This window comes from Culex pipiens, chromosome 3, assembly GCF_016801865.2.
Source record: "Culex pipiens pallens isolate TS chromosome 3, TS_CPP_V2, whole genome shotgun sequence".
Taxonomy (NCBI): domain Eukaryota; kingdom Metazoa; phylum Arthropoda; class Insecta; order Diptera; family Culicidae; genus Culex; species Culex pipiens.
Genome location: NC_068939.1, coordinates 4,827,375 through 4,843,489, shown reverse-complemented (window position 1 = coordinate 4,843,489; position 16,115 = coordinate 4,827,375). Strand labels below are relative to the sequence as shown.

The window sequence follows — 16,115 nt, the reverse complement described above, 5'->3', positions numbered from 1 at the left end:
CCGTCTATTTTTAGACGATGACTCAGCACTTTTACACTCTTGCGCTTAAAAAAACCAGGTAGCTGTGTTCTTAAGATACAGATTCTAGAGTATTTAGATTTAATTTTTATATCGATGGCTGCTAAATTTGTACAGAAACATGTATGGACAACATGTATGGACTTCGGTCATGGGGAAGGCTCTCGTTAACTTTAATGCAAATAATAAAAAAAAACAAAAAATCTATGACCGAAATTCCGGAAAATTGCTCAAATAAAAAAATCAAAATCGCTTAGCTTGGAGACGGTGTTTTTTTGTGGCATTGCAGACTGGATTTCACCATGTGATGTGATGATTGTTTAAGCCCAAGTTACCTAAGAATTGATAATTGGGAATAGAACCAATTCCACTTAAACCAAATTCTCACCACCAATACAGCCGTTCATTGCCGGCCACTCCAGGGACAAGGCAATGGATATGGGAAAATTTCCACGTTAACCCTAAATCGCTTGCAGTTGGAATTCTGCTGTAAACGACAGTTTACATAAAATTTATAATTTACAAAAATACAGCAGGAAAATTTAATTAAATTTATAATTTAAAATCAAACATCAAAATAACGGGATTTTTTTCGAGAAAACAATGGATTTTTTTATTAAATTAGAAAACAAACTATTTTTTTTAAGGAAAACAAATAATTTTTTTAAGGACATTTATGTACCAACAGAACGCAGAATTTATGATCATAACAATATCATTAAAAAACTTTAAAGGACCTAATAAAAAAAAGTCCAGATATAAAACGTGACGGAACAAAATTGTATGAACTAGTGCGTAGATATATTTTTCAATGTGCCATGTGCGCTGATTTTTTGCTGTTAAATTTTTTAGCTTGATTCACTATAATTTTTTTTTTTAAATAGTTTACTTATTTCTTTTATCGCTCGGCAACTCGGAAAATATAAAACGACTTGCAAAATTACCTCATCAAGAAAAAACTGAAATTGTCATACTTTCAGACATAATTTTCAATTCAGTAAATTTCAAAATACATGAGTTTTCTAGATACATACAGCAAACAGATACCCCTTCAGCTTGGCGGTCAAATCCTTCAGCAGCACCATCTTGCTCGACTTGTAGCTGTAATCGTTGGGATCGTTGATGCTCATGGTTGGCACCACACACCTCGTAATTAGTATATCCTTGGATACCTAATTTCACCAATCTTCTCTTATTTATTTTTTCTCTTTGTATTTTTCTTCCTAACGCCAACCAATTGGCTGAAAACGACGCTTCATTGCGAGGTGAATCACACAGTTGTACCCACTTGTAATTCTATAGATTTCCTCACACTCTCTCGGCCTCGGCTGCTATTTCATTAACACTTCATCCAATTATGCTCATTTGCAGAACACTGGCCGTATTCTTGACCACACGGTGCGGGGCCCCACTCCACGACGCGGCCATCGAACCACTTCGGAACACTTTTCTCTTCCCCCACTCTTCTTCCTTTTCCTCAATCAAAACAGCTCACTTTTCTTGCACTTTTTTTTTTTTTCTTCTCTCGATTATTCAGCACCATCACTCTTACGCGGAAATTCCTCACTTACACGCTAAAGTGCGCGCGCGGTCATTTTTTTTAAGCTGCATTTTTTTCCTTCTTCTCTACGAAATGGGAGAGTCTGTAAAAAAGCGTATTGGTATCTTTATAAATATATATACGCTCGCGCGCGGTTAGTAATTGCAACCTGTGTCCACCACGAGCGACAACGTGTTGCGCGAACCCGCCAAGTAATGGTCGGTAATTACGGTTTGGAGAGCGGTTCGACTTTTTTTTGCTGCTTCCTTCTGTTTGTCTGTTTTTGCGTCAGAGTCCGTAAATCGATCGATTTCTGGTCTCTATTGAGGAAGCTGTCGATTTTTAAAATAAATGCGAGCGAAAAGTTGGTTGAAACGCGCTTGTGATGACGCTTTGGCGCGCATTTTCCGCTTGGCGGCGATAGCCAAGCGTGTAGGGGCGCGCGTGGAATCTCGGCTTGGCGCGCGTCACTGGTTCGAATCCCGTCGGGTGGAACTTTTATTTTCCTCGTGCCGGCGCCACTCACTTCCGATTTGCGTTAGCCTGGTTTATTTTTCTTTATCTGACCACATTTTGCGCGATTCAGGAAGCCGCTCTGTGGCGGCCCACGCAATTCCGCGATGCAAACAAGCCCCGCGGGGTTGAGATCTCCAGAGAGAGGGAGGAGGAAAAAATAATCACGCTAAACCAGAAAATCGTTACGAATTATATATTTGCAGAGAGCGATAAAAACAAGATGCTGATGCCTTAGTGAGTGTGTTTGTTCGTCCGGATGAGTTGCAGAAAAAAAGAAGAAGGGAAAAAAGAGCAAAAACAACAAAACAAACCAAGACACGAACCTCGGGGCGTAGGATTGATTATGCAGTGAGTACGGAGAGCAAATGTAGACACGTGTGTCTTACATGGATCCCAGATGGAATGGGATTTTCTGTTGATGGAGCGAACTTTTGATTTGATGGAGTTGTGTCGAAATGTGTGTGCTGGTGGTACATGTTGAACAAGCTGCTTGTGGGAAATTGTGTCGATTTCCTGTGCCGGGAAATTGCTTTTCCACTGTTTTTGCATTCTGGACAACATCTGTGTAACGTCCCTTTCGGTTACATCTGATGGCAATGCTAAACTGCTGATTCGAACTGTTTGTAAACATTTAATTGAATTTTATATCCTCGTAAAAAAAGTTATTGAAAATCCGAAAACAAATCACACTCTTTACGTAACGAAACCGCACCCCATATTTCGCCTATTTCGCAACAAATCTCCCTCAATTTGCTCTAATTTGTTTACCGTGGCACAAATCTCGCTCGGTCGTCGTTGACGTTGTTGGTTTGCATCATCTGACTGACTGACTGTGTGTGTGATGCTATTTCATGAGGTGTGTTGCGTTTTGCTGCTTCTGCTGGATGCTATCAAATTGCACTTCTACGCTGGTTGGCGTCACCATATCATATGATCATCATCCCCCTCCACCTCGATCTTAATTGAGGAAGGAGCATTTCGAAAGGGCTTATTAGAACACATTTTCGATTTAAAATCATCAATTTTAACAAACCATATTTTTTGGCTTCCTCTCCGAGGAATGCCATATAAAATCACTTGAAAATTGGCCAAAAAATTGCACTTCGATTTCTCGGAAATGGCTGAACGGATTTGGACACTTCCGGTTGCATTCGATCCCTCTTAGCTTCCGATAAGTCGCTATTGAAAATCTTCCCCGTAGCCCTTTCCTGTCAAAAGATATTTACGAAAAACGATTTGCAAAACTAAAATGGAAAAACAAAAAACGATGAAAAATTTTCAAAATTGCTTCATTTTTGCACAACTAGGTAGTCTGGAATGTCCTCCATCCACGGCTGAAACGGGACAAAAATCCATTGAAATTAGCCAAAGTTACAGCCACTTTAAGAAAACTGTTTGCATTCAGCCGCCTCCAAATCGACTAAAACGTGGCCAAAATTAACCAAAATTTCGGCATGTTGCACATTTTTGTAAAGCTTTTTCAAAACCCAATCCAATGAGATACATATCTCGACGAATTATTAGGCTTAGTCGCTAATATCTGCACTAAACTGCTATTTTTGACGATACCAATGCATTATCACATGCTGGTTCGCCCATCCGGCTAAAAAACCCAGAACTATTATACTTCACTCGAAAGCATTTTTCATCGTGCTTCGAATGTCATTTTAGGAAATAAAATTCCCTTTGTGAATCGCGTCCAGCACGCTAAGATTCTGTCGTCCCTAAATCAGGACCAGAATAGCCTCAAAAGTCGAGCGGCCGGAAGATTGCTCGAAAAACCAAGTCGAGCACCTTCCGGCCGGAAGATTGCTCGACAACGCGCAGAGAGAAAAAAAAAAACAAATCAGCTCAGAGAGCGAGCGGGAGAGAACGAGATTCGAACCCACGGCCAAAAATAAAATTCTAGGGCGCGCCCTAGCTCACTACGCCGACTCGACTTGTTGAGAAGAGTGCAACAAGAACGCGACCAACTGGTCGCAATTGGTTTACGGCAGATTATTTTATTTTGGGGGAACCCGAGTTTTGGCTTCCTCTCCGAGGAATGCCATATAAAATCACTTGAAAATTGGCCAAAAAATTGCACTTCGATTTCTCGGAAATGGCTGAACGGATTTGGACACTTCCGGTTGCATTCGATCCCTCTTAGCTTCCGATAAGTCGCTATTGAAAATCTTCCCCGTAGCCCTTTCCTGTCAAAAGATATTTACGAAAAACGATTTGCAAAACTAAAATGGAAAAACAAAAAACGATGAAAAATTTTCAAAATTGCTTCATTTTTGCACAACTAGGTAGTCTGGAATGTCCTCCATCCACGGCTGAAACGGGACAAAAATCCATTGAAATTAGCCAAAGTTACAGCCACTTTAAGAAAACTGTTTGCATTCAGCCGCCTCCAAATCGACTAAAACGTGGCCAAAATTAACCAAAATTTCGGCATGTTGCACATTTTTGTAAAGCTTTTTCAAAACCCAATCCAATGAGATACATATCTCGACGAATTATTAGGCTTAGTCGCTAATATCTGCACTAAACTGCTATTTTTGACGATACCAATGCATTATCACATGCTGGTTCGCCCATCCGGCTAAAAAACCCAGAACTATTATACTTCACTCGAAAGCATTTTTCATCGTGCTTCGAATGTCATTTTAGGAAATAAAATTCCCTTTGTGAATCGCGTCCAGCATGCAAAGATTCCGCCGACCTCAAATCAGGTCCAGCATGGCCCCAAAAGTCGAGCGGCCGGAAGATTGCTCGAAAAACCAAGTCGAGCACCTTCCGGCCGGAAGATTGCTCGACAACGCGCAGAGAGAAAAAAAAAAAAACAAATCAGCTCAGAGAGCGAGCGGGAGAGAACGAGATTCGAACCCACGGCCAAAAATAAAATTCTAGGGCGCGCCCTAGCTCACTACGCCGACTCGACTTGTTGAGAAGAGTGCAACAAGAACGCGACCAACTGGTCGCAATTGGTTTACGGCAGATTATTTTATTTTGGGGGAACCCGAGTTTTGGCTTCCTCTCCGAGGAATGCCATATAAAATCACTTGAAAATTGGCCAAAAAATTGCACTTCGATTTCTCGGAAATGGCTGAACGGATTTGGACACTTCCGGTTGCATTCGATCCCTCTTAGCTTCCGATAAGTCGCTATTGAAAATCTTCCCCGTAGCCCTTTCCTGTCAAAAGATATTTACGAAAAACGATTTGCAAAACTAAAATGGAAAAACAAAAAACGATGAAAAATTTTCAAAATTGCTTCATTTTTGCACAACTAGGTAGTCTGGAATGTCCTCCATCCACGGCTGAAACGGGACAAAAATCCATTGAAATTAGCCAAAGTTACAGCCACTTTAAGAAAACTGTTTGCATTCAGCCGCCTCCAAATCGACTAAAACGTGGCCAAAATTAACCAAAATTTCGGCATGTTGCACATTTTTGTAAAGCTTTTTCAAAACCCAATCCAATGAGATACATATCTCGACGAATTATTAGGCTTAGTCGCTAATATCTGCACTAAACTGCTATTTTTGACGATACCAATGCATTATCACATGCTGGTTCGCCCATCCGGCTAAAAAACCCAGAACTATTATACTTCACTCGAAAGCATTTTTCATCGTGCTTCGAATGTCATTTTAGGAAATAAAATTCCCTTTGTGAATCGCGTCCAGCACGCTAAGATTCTGTCGTCCCTAAATCAGGACCAGAATAGCCTCAAAAGTCGAGCGGCCGGAAGATTGCTCGAAAAACCAAGTCGAGCACCTTCCGGCCGGAAGATTGCTCGACAACGCGCAGAGAGAAAAAAAAAAAACAAATCAGCTCAGAGAGCGAGCGGGAGAGAACGAGATTCGAACCCACGGCCAAAAATAAAATTCTAGGGCGCGCCCTAGCTCACTACGCCGACTCGACTTGTTGAGAAGAGTGCAACAAGAACGCGACCAACTGGTCGCAATTGGTTTACGGCAGATTATTTTATTTTGGGGGAACCCGAGTTTTGGCTTCCTCTCCGAGGAATGCCATATAAAATCACTTGAAAATTGGCCAAAAAATTGCACTTCGATTTCTCGGAAATGGCTGAACGGATTTGGACACTTCCGGTTGCATTCGATCCCTCTTAGCTTCCGATAAGTCGCTATTGAAAATCTTCCCCGTAGCCCTTTCCTGTCAAAAGATATTTACGAAAAACGATTTGCAAAACTAAAATGGAAAAACAAAAAACGATGAAAAATTTTCAAAATTGCTTCATTTTTGCACAACTAGGTAGTCTGGAATGTCCTCCATCCACGGCTGAAACGGGACAAAAATCCATTGAAATTAGCCAAAGTTACAGCCACTTTAAGAAAACTGTTTGCATTCAGCCGCCTCCAAATCGACTAAAACGTGGCCAAAATTAACCAAAATTTCGGCATGTTGCACATTTTTGTAAAGCTTTTTCAAAACCCAATCCAATGAGATACATATCTCGACGAATTATTAGGCTTAGTCGCTAATATCTGCACTAAACTGCTATTTTTGACGATACCAATGCATTATCACATGCTGGTTCGCCCATCCGGCTAAAAAACCCAGAACTATTATACTTCACTCGAAAGCATTTTTCATCGTGCTTCGAATGTCATTTTAGGAAATAAAATTCCCTTTGTGAATCGCGTCCAGCATGCAAAGATTCCGCCGACCTCAAATCAGGTCCAGCATGGCCCCAAAAGTCGAGCGGCCGGAAGATTGCTCGAAAAACCAAGTCGAGCACCTTCCGGCCGGAAGATTGCTCGACAACGCGCAGAGAGAAAAAAAAAAACAAATCAGCTCAGAGAGCGAGCGGGAGAGAACGAGATTCGAACCCACGGCCAAAAATAAAATTCTAGGGCGCGCCCTAGCTCACTACGCCGACTCGACTTGTTGAGAAGAGTGCAACAAGAACGCGACCAACTGGTCGCAATTGGTTTACGGCAGATTATTTTATTTTGGGGGAACCCGAGTTTTGGCTTCCTCTCCGAGGAATGCCATATAAAATCACTTGAAAATTGGCCAAAAAATTGCACTTCGATTTCTCGGAAATGGCTGAACGGATTTGGACACTTCCGGTTGCATTCGATCCCTCTTAGCTTCCGATAAGTCGCTATTGAAAATCTTCCCCGTAGCCCTTTCCTGTCAAAAGATATTTACGAAAAACGATTTGCAAAACTAAAATGGAAAAACAAAAAACGATGAAAAATTTTCAAAATTGCTTCATTTTTGCACAACTAGGTAGTCTGGAATGTCCTCCATCCACGGCTGAAACGGGACAAAAATCCATTGAAATTAGCCAAAGTTACAGCCACTTTAAGAAAACTGTTTGCATTCAGCCGCCTCCAAATCGACTAAAACGTGGCCAAAATTAACCAAAATTTCGGCATGTTGCACATTTTTGTAAAGCTTTTTCAAAACCCAATCCAATGAGATACATATCTCGACGAATTATTAGGCTTAGTCGCTAATATCTGCACTAAACTGCTATTTTTGACGATACCAATGCATTATCACATGCTGGTTCGCCCATCCGGCTAAAAAACCCAGAACTATTATACTTCACTCGAAAGCATTTTTCATCGTGCTTCGAATGTCATTTTAGGAAATAAAATTCCCTTTGTGAATCGCGTCCAGCATGCAAAGATTCCGCCGACCTCAAATCAGGTCCAGCATGGCCCCAAAAGTCGAGCGGCCGGAAGATTGCTCGAAAAACCAAGTCGAGCACCTTCCGGCCGGAAGATTGCTCGACAACGCGCAGAGAGAAAAAAAAAACAAATCAGCTCAGAGAGCGAGCGGGAGAGAACGAGATTCGAACCCACGGCCAAAAATAAAATTCTAGGGCGCGCCCTAGCTCACTACGCCGACTCGACTTGTTGAGAAGAGTGCAACAAGAACGCGACCAACTGGTCGCAATTGGTTTACGGCAGATTATTTTATTTTGGGGGAACCCGAGTTTTGGCTTCCTCTCCGAGGAATGCCATATAAAATCACTTGAAAATTGGCCAAAAAATTGCACTTCGATTTCTCGGAAATGGCTGAACGGATTTGGACACTTCCGGTTGCATTCGATCCCTCTTAGCTTCCGATAAGTCGCTATTGAAAATCTTCCCCGTAGCCCTTTCCTGTCAAAAGATATTTACGAAAAACGATTTGCAAAACTAAAATGGAAAAACAAAAAACGATGAAAAATTTTCAAAATTGCTTCATTTTTGCACAACTAGGTAGTCTGGAATGTCCTCCATCCACGGCTGAAACGGGACAAAAATCCATTGAAATTAGCCAAAGTTACAGCCACTTTAAGAAAACTGTTTGCATTCAGCCGCCTCCAAATCGACTAAAACGTGGCCAAAATTAACCAAAATTTCGGCATGTTGCACATTTTTGTAAAGCTTTTTCAAAACCCAATCCAATGAGATACATATCTCGACGAATTATTAGGCTTAGTCGCTAATATCTGCACTAAACTGCTATTTTTGACGATACCAATGCATTATCACATGCTGGTTCGCCCATCCGGCTAAAAAACCCAGAACTATTATACTTCACTCGAAAGCATTTTTCATCGTGCTTCGAATGTCATTTTAGGAAATAAAATTCCCTTTGTGAATCGCGTCCAGCATGCAAAGATTCCGCCGACCTCAAATCAGGTCCAGCATGGCCCCAAAAGTCGAGCGGCCGGAAGATTGCTCGAAAAACCAAGTCGAGCACCTTCCGGCCGGAAGATTGCTCGACAACGCGCAGAGAGAAAAAAAAAAACAAATCAGCTCAGAGAGCGAGCGGGAGAGAACGAGATTCGAACCCACGGCCAAAAATAAAATTCTAGGGCGCGCCCTAGCTCACTACGCCGACTCGACTTGTTGAGAAGAGTGCAACAAGAACGCGACCAACTGGTCGCAATTGGTTTACGGCAGATTATTTTATTTTGGGGGAACCCGAGTTTTGGCTTCCTCTCCGAGGAATGCCATATAAAATCACTTGAAAATTGGCCAAAAAATTGCACTTCGATTTCTCGGAAATGGCTGAACGGATTTGGACACTTCCGGTTGCATTCGATCCCTCTTAGCTTCCGATAAGTCGCTATTGAAAATCTTCCCCGTAGCCCTTTCCTGTCAAAAGATATTTACGAAAAACGATTTGCAAAACTAAAATGGAAAAACAAAAAACGATGAAAAATTTTCAAAATTGCTTCATTTTTGCACAACTAGGTAGTCTGGAATGTCCTCCATCCACGGCTGAAACGGGACAAAAATCCATTGAAATTAGCCAAAGTTACAGCCACTTTAAGAAAACTGTTTGCATTCAGCCGCCTCCAAATCGACTAAAACGTGGCCAAAATTAACCAAAATTTCGGCATGTTGCACATTTTTGTAAAGCTTTTTCAAAACCCAATCCAATGAGATACATATCTCGACGAATTATTAGGCTTAGTCGCTAATATCTGCACTAAACTGCTATTTTTGACGATACCAATGCATTATCACATGCTGGTTCGCCCATCCGGCTAAAAAACCCAGAACTATTATACTTCACTCGAAAGCATTTTTCATCGTGCTTCGAATGTCATTTTAGGAAATAAAATTCCCTTTGTGAATCGCGTCCAGCACGCTAAGATTCTGTCGTCCCTAAATCAGGACCAGAATAGCCTCAAAAACGTCTTCGCCAAGCCAAGACAAGTCAAGTCATTTCGGGAAATGACAATATGTAATGTGTTCTTAGATACCTATCCATGAGCCATCGATCGACTCCGTTAGCGATACACTTTTTACCCTTTCTTAAATTTTCGCTTTAGCTGTAGAAGGTGAGAGCGGAATGCAAGGCGTGAGAAGGAGAGAGTTTACGGAAATTTTGACTCGTTTGAGCACTGCATAGGGACGTGGCGTTACATCGTGCTGCCATCTGGTTTTTTTAAGTGCAAAAGTGCTGAGTCATCGTCTAAAAATAGACGGCGTCCTATCTCGCCCAGCAAAATGAAGTCGATTAAGTAGTCGGTTTCGATAAGAAAAAGTGGAAAACGTGGTCTAAAAATAGTGACGCCATCCCCCTATGCCGTCACGGTGTAAAAACTCGCGTGCATTGCTTACATGGATTTTCGTCGACGAACATGGGCGTATTTTACTTCTACTCGGATTGAATAGCATTCGATTTAGTAAGTCTCTAGACTATATACTAAGTATTCTGCTTTCATTCAAAAAGGATCGCAAAGTTATTATTTTAAATTGTTTTAAAAATCCATTTTAAATCCTTTGTGGTCGTACAAAGGGTCATTGTACCCAGAAAATTAAACTTTATCATTGTGAACAATAATATTACCAATTTAGTTGAATTTTAGAACTTAATCAACGAATCGCCTCTATATATACATGTACATTCTCAATACATTTATTTGTGTATGAACCGAGAAGAGGAAGCCCCCATTCACCTAGGTGGATTAAGTAACGTTTTTTTAAATCCAGCTTAAAAATGTTTTCACAAAAAAACATTCTCAAGTTGTGAAACCACACTGAGTAATTCATCACCACGGCAGCAACAACAATTGCAGGCCATTGTTGGGCAATAAGCGTTTTTTTTATTCGTATTTTCGCACAATAAATCTGTCCATCTTCGTTGGCAGATCCTAAGTGGTTTGAAGAAGGGTGAGAATCTGTAACTGACCTTTATGGAATATTCCGGTGAGTTGGGAATCTTGTTTGTTGAAAATGAAAAACAAAAAATCGTTGCATTGAGTGCGCTCAACATCGGCGAATAAAAAATGTTTTTTTTTAACAATCAAAAAATGTGATCTGCCAACCCGGGACCAAATTCCTGGAATGTTTCCAATGCCAAAAATTTCCGAATCCCAGGATTTTAAATATTGGTTGGTTTCGGTTTACTTAGAATTGAAAACAAAACATGCGTTTGAACATAATTTTTGTAATTGAAATTATGGTAAACATAAAAACCTTGCTACTGAAATGTAATTTACATAACTTGTTTCATTTTTAATAAATCTGAATTATATCTAGGAAAATTAAAAAAAAAATGTGTTCGCTGATGTAGAGTAGTCGTCATATTTTATACATATTTTTTAAATCTTAATTTTTTTAAGATCTTAGAAAAATAAAAGGAATACATATACAATACAGGGTTTAAGTTCACCACAACCATTACAATGATTACAAATATGAGTTTGAAACACAAAAAAAAAATGAAAAACATAAATTAGCCCAAAGTTTAGAAAAAACTTGCATAACAAGACATGTTTATTGCCTTGCCTTTTTTTTAAATAAAAAACATTTTTTTAAGGGAAATAATTTTAATTTAATTTCAAAATAAAATGAACAGTAAATTGAAAATTTATTTAAATTCAATTGAAAAAACTAGTTTTCAAATATTCGTAAATTGATTTTATGTTCAAAAAACGTATGCGAAACCACGAATTGGAAAATATTCAACATAACATATTATGTTACATGTATAGCTATTCTTAACGAAACCCGGAAATGATTTTATTAATTTGGTCTTTATTTTTAACTCACGGTATCTCGCCTCAACTAGTGATCCGATTTATAATATTGAAAAAAAAACATTTGCAATCTCTCTAATAAAAAAAATTTCAAATTTCAGCATAATGCCTTATTTTTCAAAGGCTTAAATTTATGTTTTTAGCTCTTTTAAATTGTGAAACCTGATTTTTTTTCAATTTGATAATATTCGATTCAAAGGATTTGAATTCCACAAACATTTAATTGTTTTTCCATTGCATATCGTCAGTTGATTTTTTTTTTTGGGAAATTACAAAATTGACATTATTTTTTAAATCAAATGTATTCTTATTTTTACCTCAAGTTAACCCAAAAAAGCTCTGAAAACAACATTTTGTTTTTGTAATATTTTCCAACAGGTAAGGTTTTACTAAAGATTATTATTTTTAAAACATGTACTGGGGTAAGCCACACAAAGTCCATGCATTATTTTGGAAAAAAAGTTTTTTCAATGGTGTTTAGAAAAATAGTTACGTTAAAAATTCTTAGTTTAAATTCAGGGGTGACTTTGATAGTCATAGTTTTTCTTGTTAAAATCATATTTAAGATGTTCAAACTTTATTTGTAATTTAAATGTACCATCACTGAAGTATCTGATGTAGTTTTTAAGAAAAAAAAATCAATGTTTATATTTAGTTAACTAAGATTATAAGCTTTTTAACAAAATACATATAAATTTTAGGTAAAATTGTTAAAAAGTCGGAATTTTGCCTGAAATTTGTTAAAACTAGTTTTGATTATAAAATTATTGATTTATATCGCATTTTATACTGAATTTGAATCACGAATCACAAGTTTTCACATTTTACATGAAATTTGTTCAACTGAAATTGCTTATAAATTCGGAGATTTTTTTTAATTGTGTTCAAAAACACATATTATTTATTATTTACAAACTTATTTAAGCTTCTCCTAGTGGAAAATTGTCCAAAGAATCCGAAAATGCATTCCGTTTTCCGATTCAAAATCATGTTCATGACACTTTGAGAAGTTTCAAATAATAACTTTCATCAACATTTTCTTAACTATAGTTAACTAACTTTTTAAACTTTTCAAAATTTTATGTAAAGTTCTTCTTGCGGTACTTTGAACACTTCTCTACCACAGTCAGTATGATTCTAAACCATTCCGTACGTATTTTAATTGTACTCTTCATTTTGCGGAAAAATCGCAAACCTATTAAAGTCACCCCGTTTTACAGTACTTTTCAATTACAATACGATTTTGCATTAACAATTTATTTTGAAATATTTACAAAGTAAATTTTCCATGTAATCATATTTAAAAAAAATATAATCTTTGTGAATTGTTTTTTGTCCATACCTCTCTGTGGTTCAAAAGTTGCCATTCATAGTATATTGAATGATCGAAAGATTGATAAATTTTAATTTGTTAATAAAAAGTTATTTTAGAAAACTTGTTTAACAGTGTAACTTATTTTCTGATTTGTCTTTATCGAAACCTACTTCTTTGCTGAAGACACCAAATCGATCATGAAATTCCATCCGGAGATACAGATTTTCGTATTTTTTGCTATACCTATGGAGACTTGTGTGGAAGAAGCATCGATTTCCTAAAGAATTGCACTTTAATCCAAATGAATAGAAAATTAAAAATAGCCAAGAATACGTTATTTAAATCGTTTCAGTTGATCAAACTTCTTTTGGCATCACAAATTTGATATTGTTTGAAATAATAAATTATGAATATAGATTAGCAGCGGCCTTATTGCATTTTACGACATTTTTCAATACTTTCCTAATTTTTTGGCATTGAAAATTTATATTGAGAGTTTAAAGCTATATAAACCAGAATGTGTGTGAATGTTTATATTACTTTTTTCATCTTAAAGGCTTCTTTTTTTGATAAGAAACAAACAACAAAACTTCAAAAATATTGCTATGGTTTACAGTTTGCAAACAAACATGATAATTAAAAAAAAATATTTTCATGAAAACATGGTTTATGGTCCATTCTTGTGGTAGGATAGCCATACATTTGTTAAAAGCATTTTTAAATATTTTTTTCATATAAAAATTGAAAAAAAAACATATTTTATCAAAATTGGATACTATTATATTCAAAACCTTTGAAAAAATGTAATGGATTTATTTTTTCAATATGCAAAATTGCTATTTAGTTTATTTGTTCAATATTCGTTCCTTTTTTTGGATAAATTTGGTAAACTTTTGGCTAAGATATAAAAATTATATTACGAACAATGCTAAATACTAACAATAATCTACATTTCATAAAACTAAGCTCTAACTAGTTTAAAATTCTTGAGATATTTGACCAAAATTAAAAAAAAAATCCAAGTTATATCGAGAATGTCGACATATTTTCCGTCAGAAAAAATATGTAACTTTGCCTCAAAAGAATTGTAAATTTTCATGTTTTGAAGAATAATTGTAATTTTCCTACACCAATTGAGGTAAAATTGCGTGTGCAATCATTGACTTTCTAAATATTTCTCGAAAAAATAAGTTAATTGGATGGTAATTTAAAACTCTTCCAAAAGGTCAACGTATAACGACATCACAAAACATTGACCTGCACATGGTGCAGGTGCAAACGATCTTCCGTTCAACGTGCGCTGAAAGAATGTCAATATCAAGGTGCATCAAAACACAAAACAAAAACGCATCCTTGAAACGCAAAAAAAAACACACACACACACACACTTGTAAGGCTCTTCCTCATTCTCCACGCGATGGATCATATGATCAATCACTCAGGAGAATCTCTTTCTTGATTCGACGACGCTAATCAACCAAACGAAAGTGAAGGTTGCCGTTGTCTCTTCTCAGATGCTGTGAGTGTTCCGATTTTTCCATCAACTCAACGACTTCGTCGTCGTCGACGTCGGCATTTTTCCTTTATTTTCGATCTTCATCGTTGATCGAACTCCGCCGCCGACTGACCGACTGACATAACCGCGACTCCACACGATCAATCGCGGTGGACCCCGATGTGCTGTGTTATAATTACGTGTTACTAGAGTAAACGTGGTGTGTGTGTGTGTGCGGGCTGCAGTGTGGCCGGCGTTGAGTTATGGCTTTTAGCAGTTTGAAGCGAAGAAGTAGAAGAAAAAAAAACACGGCAATAACTCAAAAATGTTGGAGTCGAAGCCGTGCAGAGAAATGAGGTAACTGCTTTCAAACTGCCCAGCGATCGATCAATCCCGCTAGATCGATCGATCGAGGTTGTAAAATTACTAGGACACTTATGTAAAAACGCACTCTTTTCTGTGGAAGTCTCGGTTTTGAAGATTAGGTCACTGATTTGTTTTCTTCTGGTTAAAACCTTCACTTTTTCTTCCGGAATCCTTGAACTGTGATCCCCTAAAAAAACGACCACTTTCTCGCACACACAGACAAACAGACTTGACAAAAAAAAGCGAAGTCTCCACTATCACCAAGAGGTCATCACCTCAAGTATTCCGTCTTCTGCTTCACATTGTGCACACACACACCCAGACAAAGCCCGCGACGCGTGATCGTCACTCACAACAATAAATCCCCGAAATACGCGATCCGATCGTCAAAAGCTCCAAAGTCCCGGAGTCGCGAGAGAAACATTCACCGCGAGCGTCAATTTGCTACTAACACGTTTCGGGCCTGTTATTGTTTGGCCGAGCCTCGACCGTCCGACTGCTCTCTTCTGGAGTGCTTTTTTGCTGCTGCTGCTCCCCACACGATGGATGGAGACCGACGACGCTCGCTCCACGTACGAAGCCCCACCGAGTCAGCAACGAGAGCTTGAAAGCCGGGGAATGGGGCTCGGACTGGTGGAGGAGCAGTAGCAGCAGAAGCTGTGACGTGGTGGTGCTGGACAGTGGGATCGGTGGGAGGGGTCAAAATTACAGGACATATCTACAGTTTTTAGAGCTATTTTTTTTTCACTGTTATAGGAACTTAAAAAAATGTTTATTTTATCAACTTGTTCCAAATTTTCAAGAATTTTGAAATCCCAAAATTTACAAAGATTTACACCAGGAGTGTTTATTTTATTTAGAGAGTTTTTTTTTCGCAAATCAATGATTTCAGAAAAAATGTAATCGTGTATTATGCAAAACTAAATTTTTTATGACCTTTTCAAAAATTAGGGATGATTTGAAAATTTAAAAAAAAAATTATGGGACGGAAAGTTTTATAATAGTCTTATTTTTTAAAGATAGAAACCCTGACGCAATTTTCCGAGTTAAAGTCAACTACAAAGTGAACGCTAAGTAGTTTTTGATTGTTCCACATATAGCTCCATAATTTGGCATGGCACATATAGAAGCCATAATTTGGCATCTGAAACATATCCAAAAAATAGATTTATCGTGTCGATTTAAAAAATATGGGTAATTTTTTTAAGAGTGCGACTATTTTTTCTGAGAAGTTCTAAGCATTATCTCCAATTTACAGAATTTTGAATATTTCCAAATTAAAATTTCAAGCCAAACATTCTAAATTATGAAGCGAAAAGTATCACAAAACGCTATATTGTTACGGTAATGTTTCT

General features: G+C 37.9%; 1 protein-coding gene across 2 annotated transcripts in view; it reads right to left on the bottom strand.

Annotated features, from left to right (window-relative positions):
* The window catches only part of LOC120424424 (serine/threonine-protein kinase N), a 153,681-nt gene that overhangs the window by 102,148 nt on the left and 35,418 nt on the right, over positions 1 to 16,115 (bottom strand). The window contains exons 1-2 of one of the 2 annotated variants that reach the window (XM_039588538.2): positions 15,036 to 15,194; positions 1,053 to 1,661 (exon numbers count right to left, since the gene is read on the bottom strand). The exons of the other annotated variant lie outside the window; for it this stretch is intronic. Coding sequence (XP_039444472.1) covers positions 1,053 to 1,148 — 96 coding nt within the window. The 5' untranslated portion in view covers positions 1,149 to 1,661; positions 15,036 to 15,194. Of the gene's footprint in view, positions 1 to 1,052; positions 1,662 to 15,035; positions 15,195 to 16,115 lie in introns of those variants that run through there. 2 annotated transcript variants of the gene reach the window in all.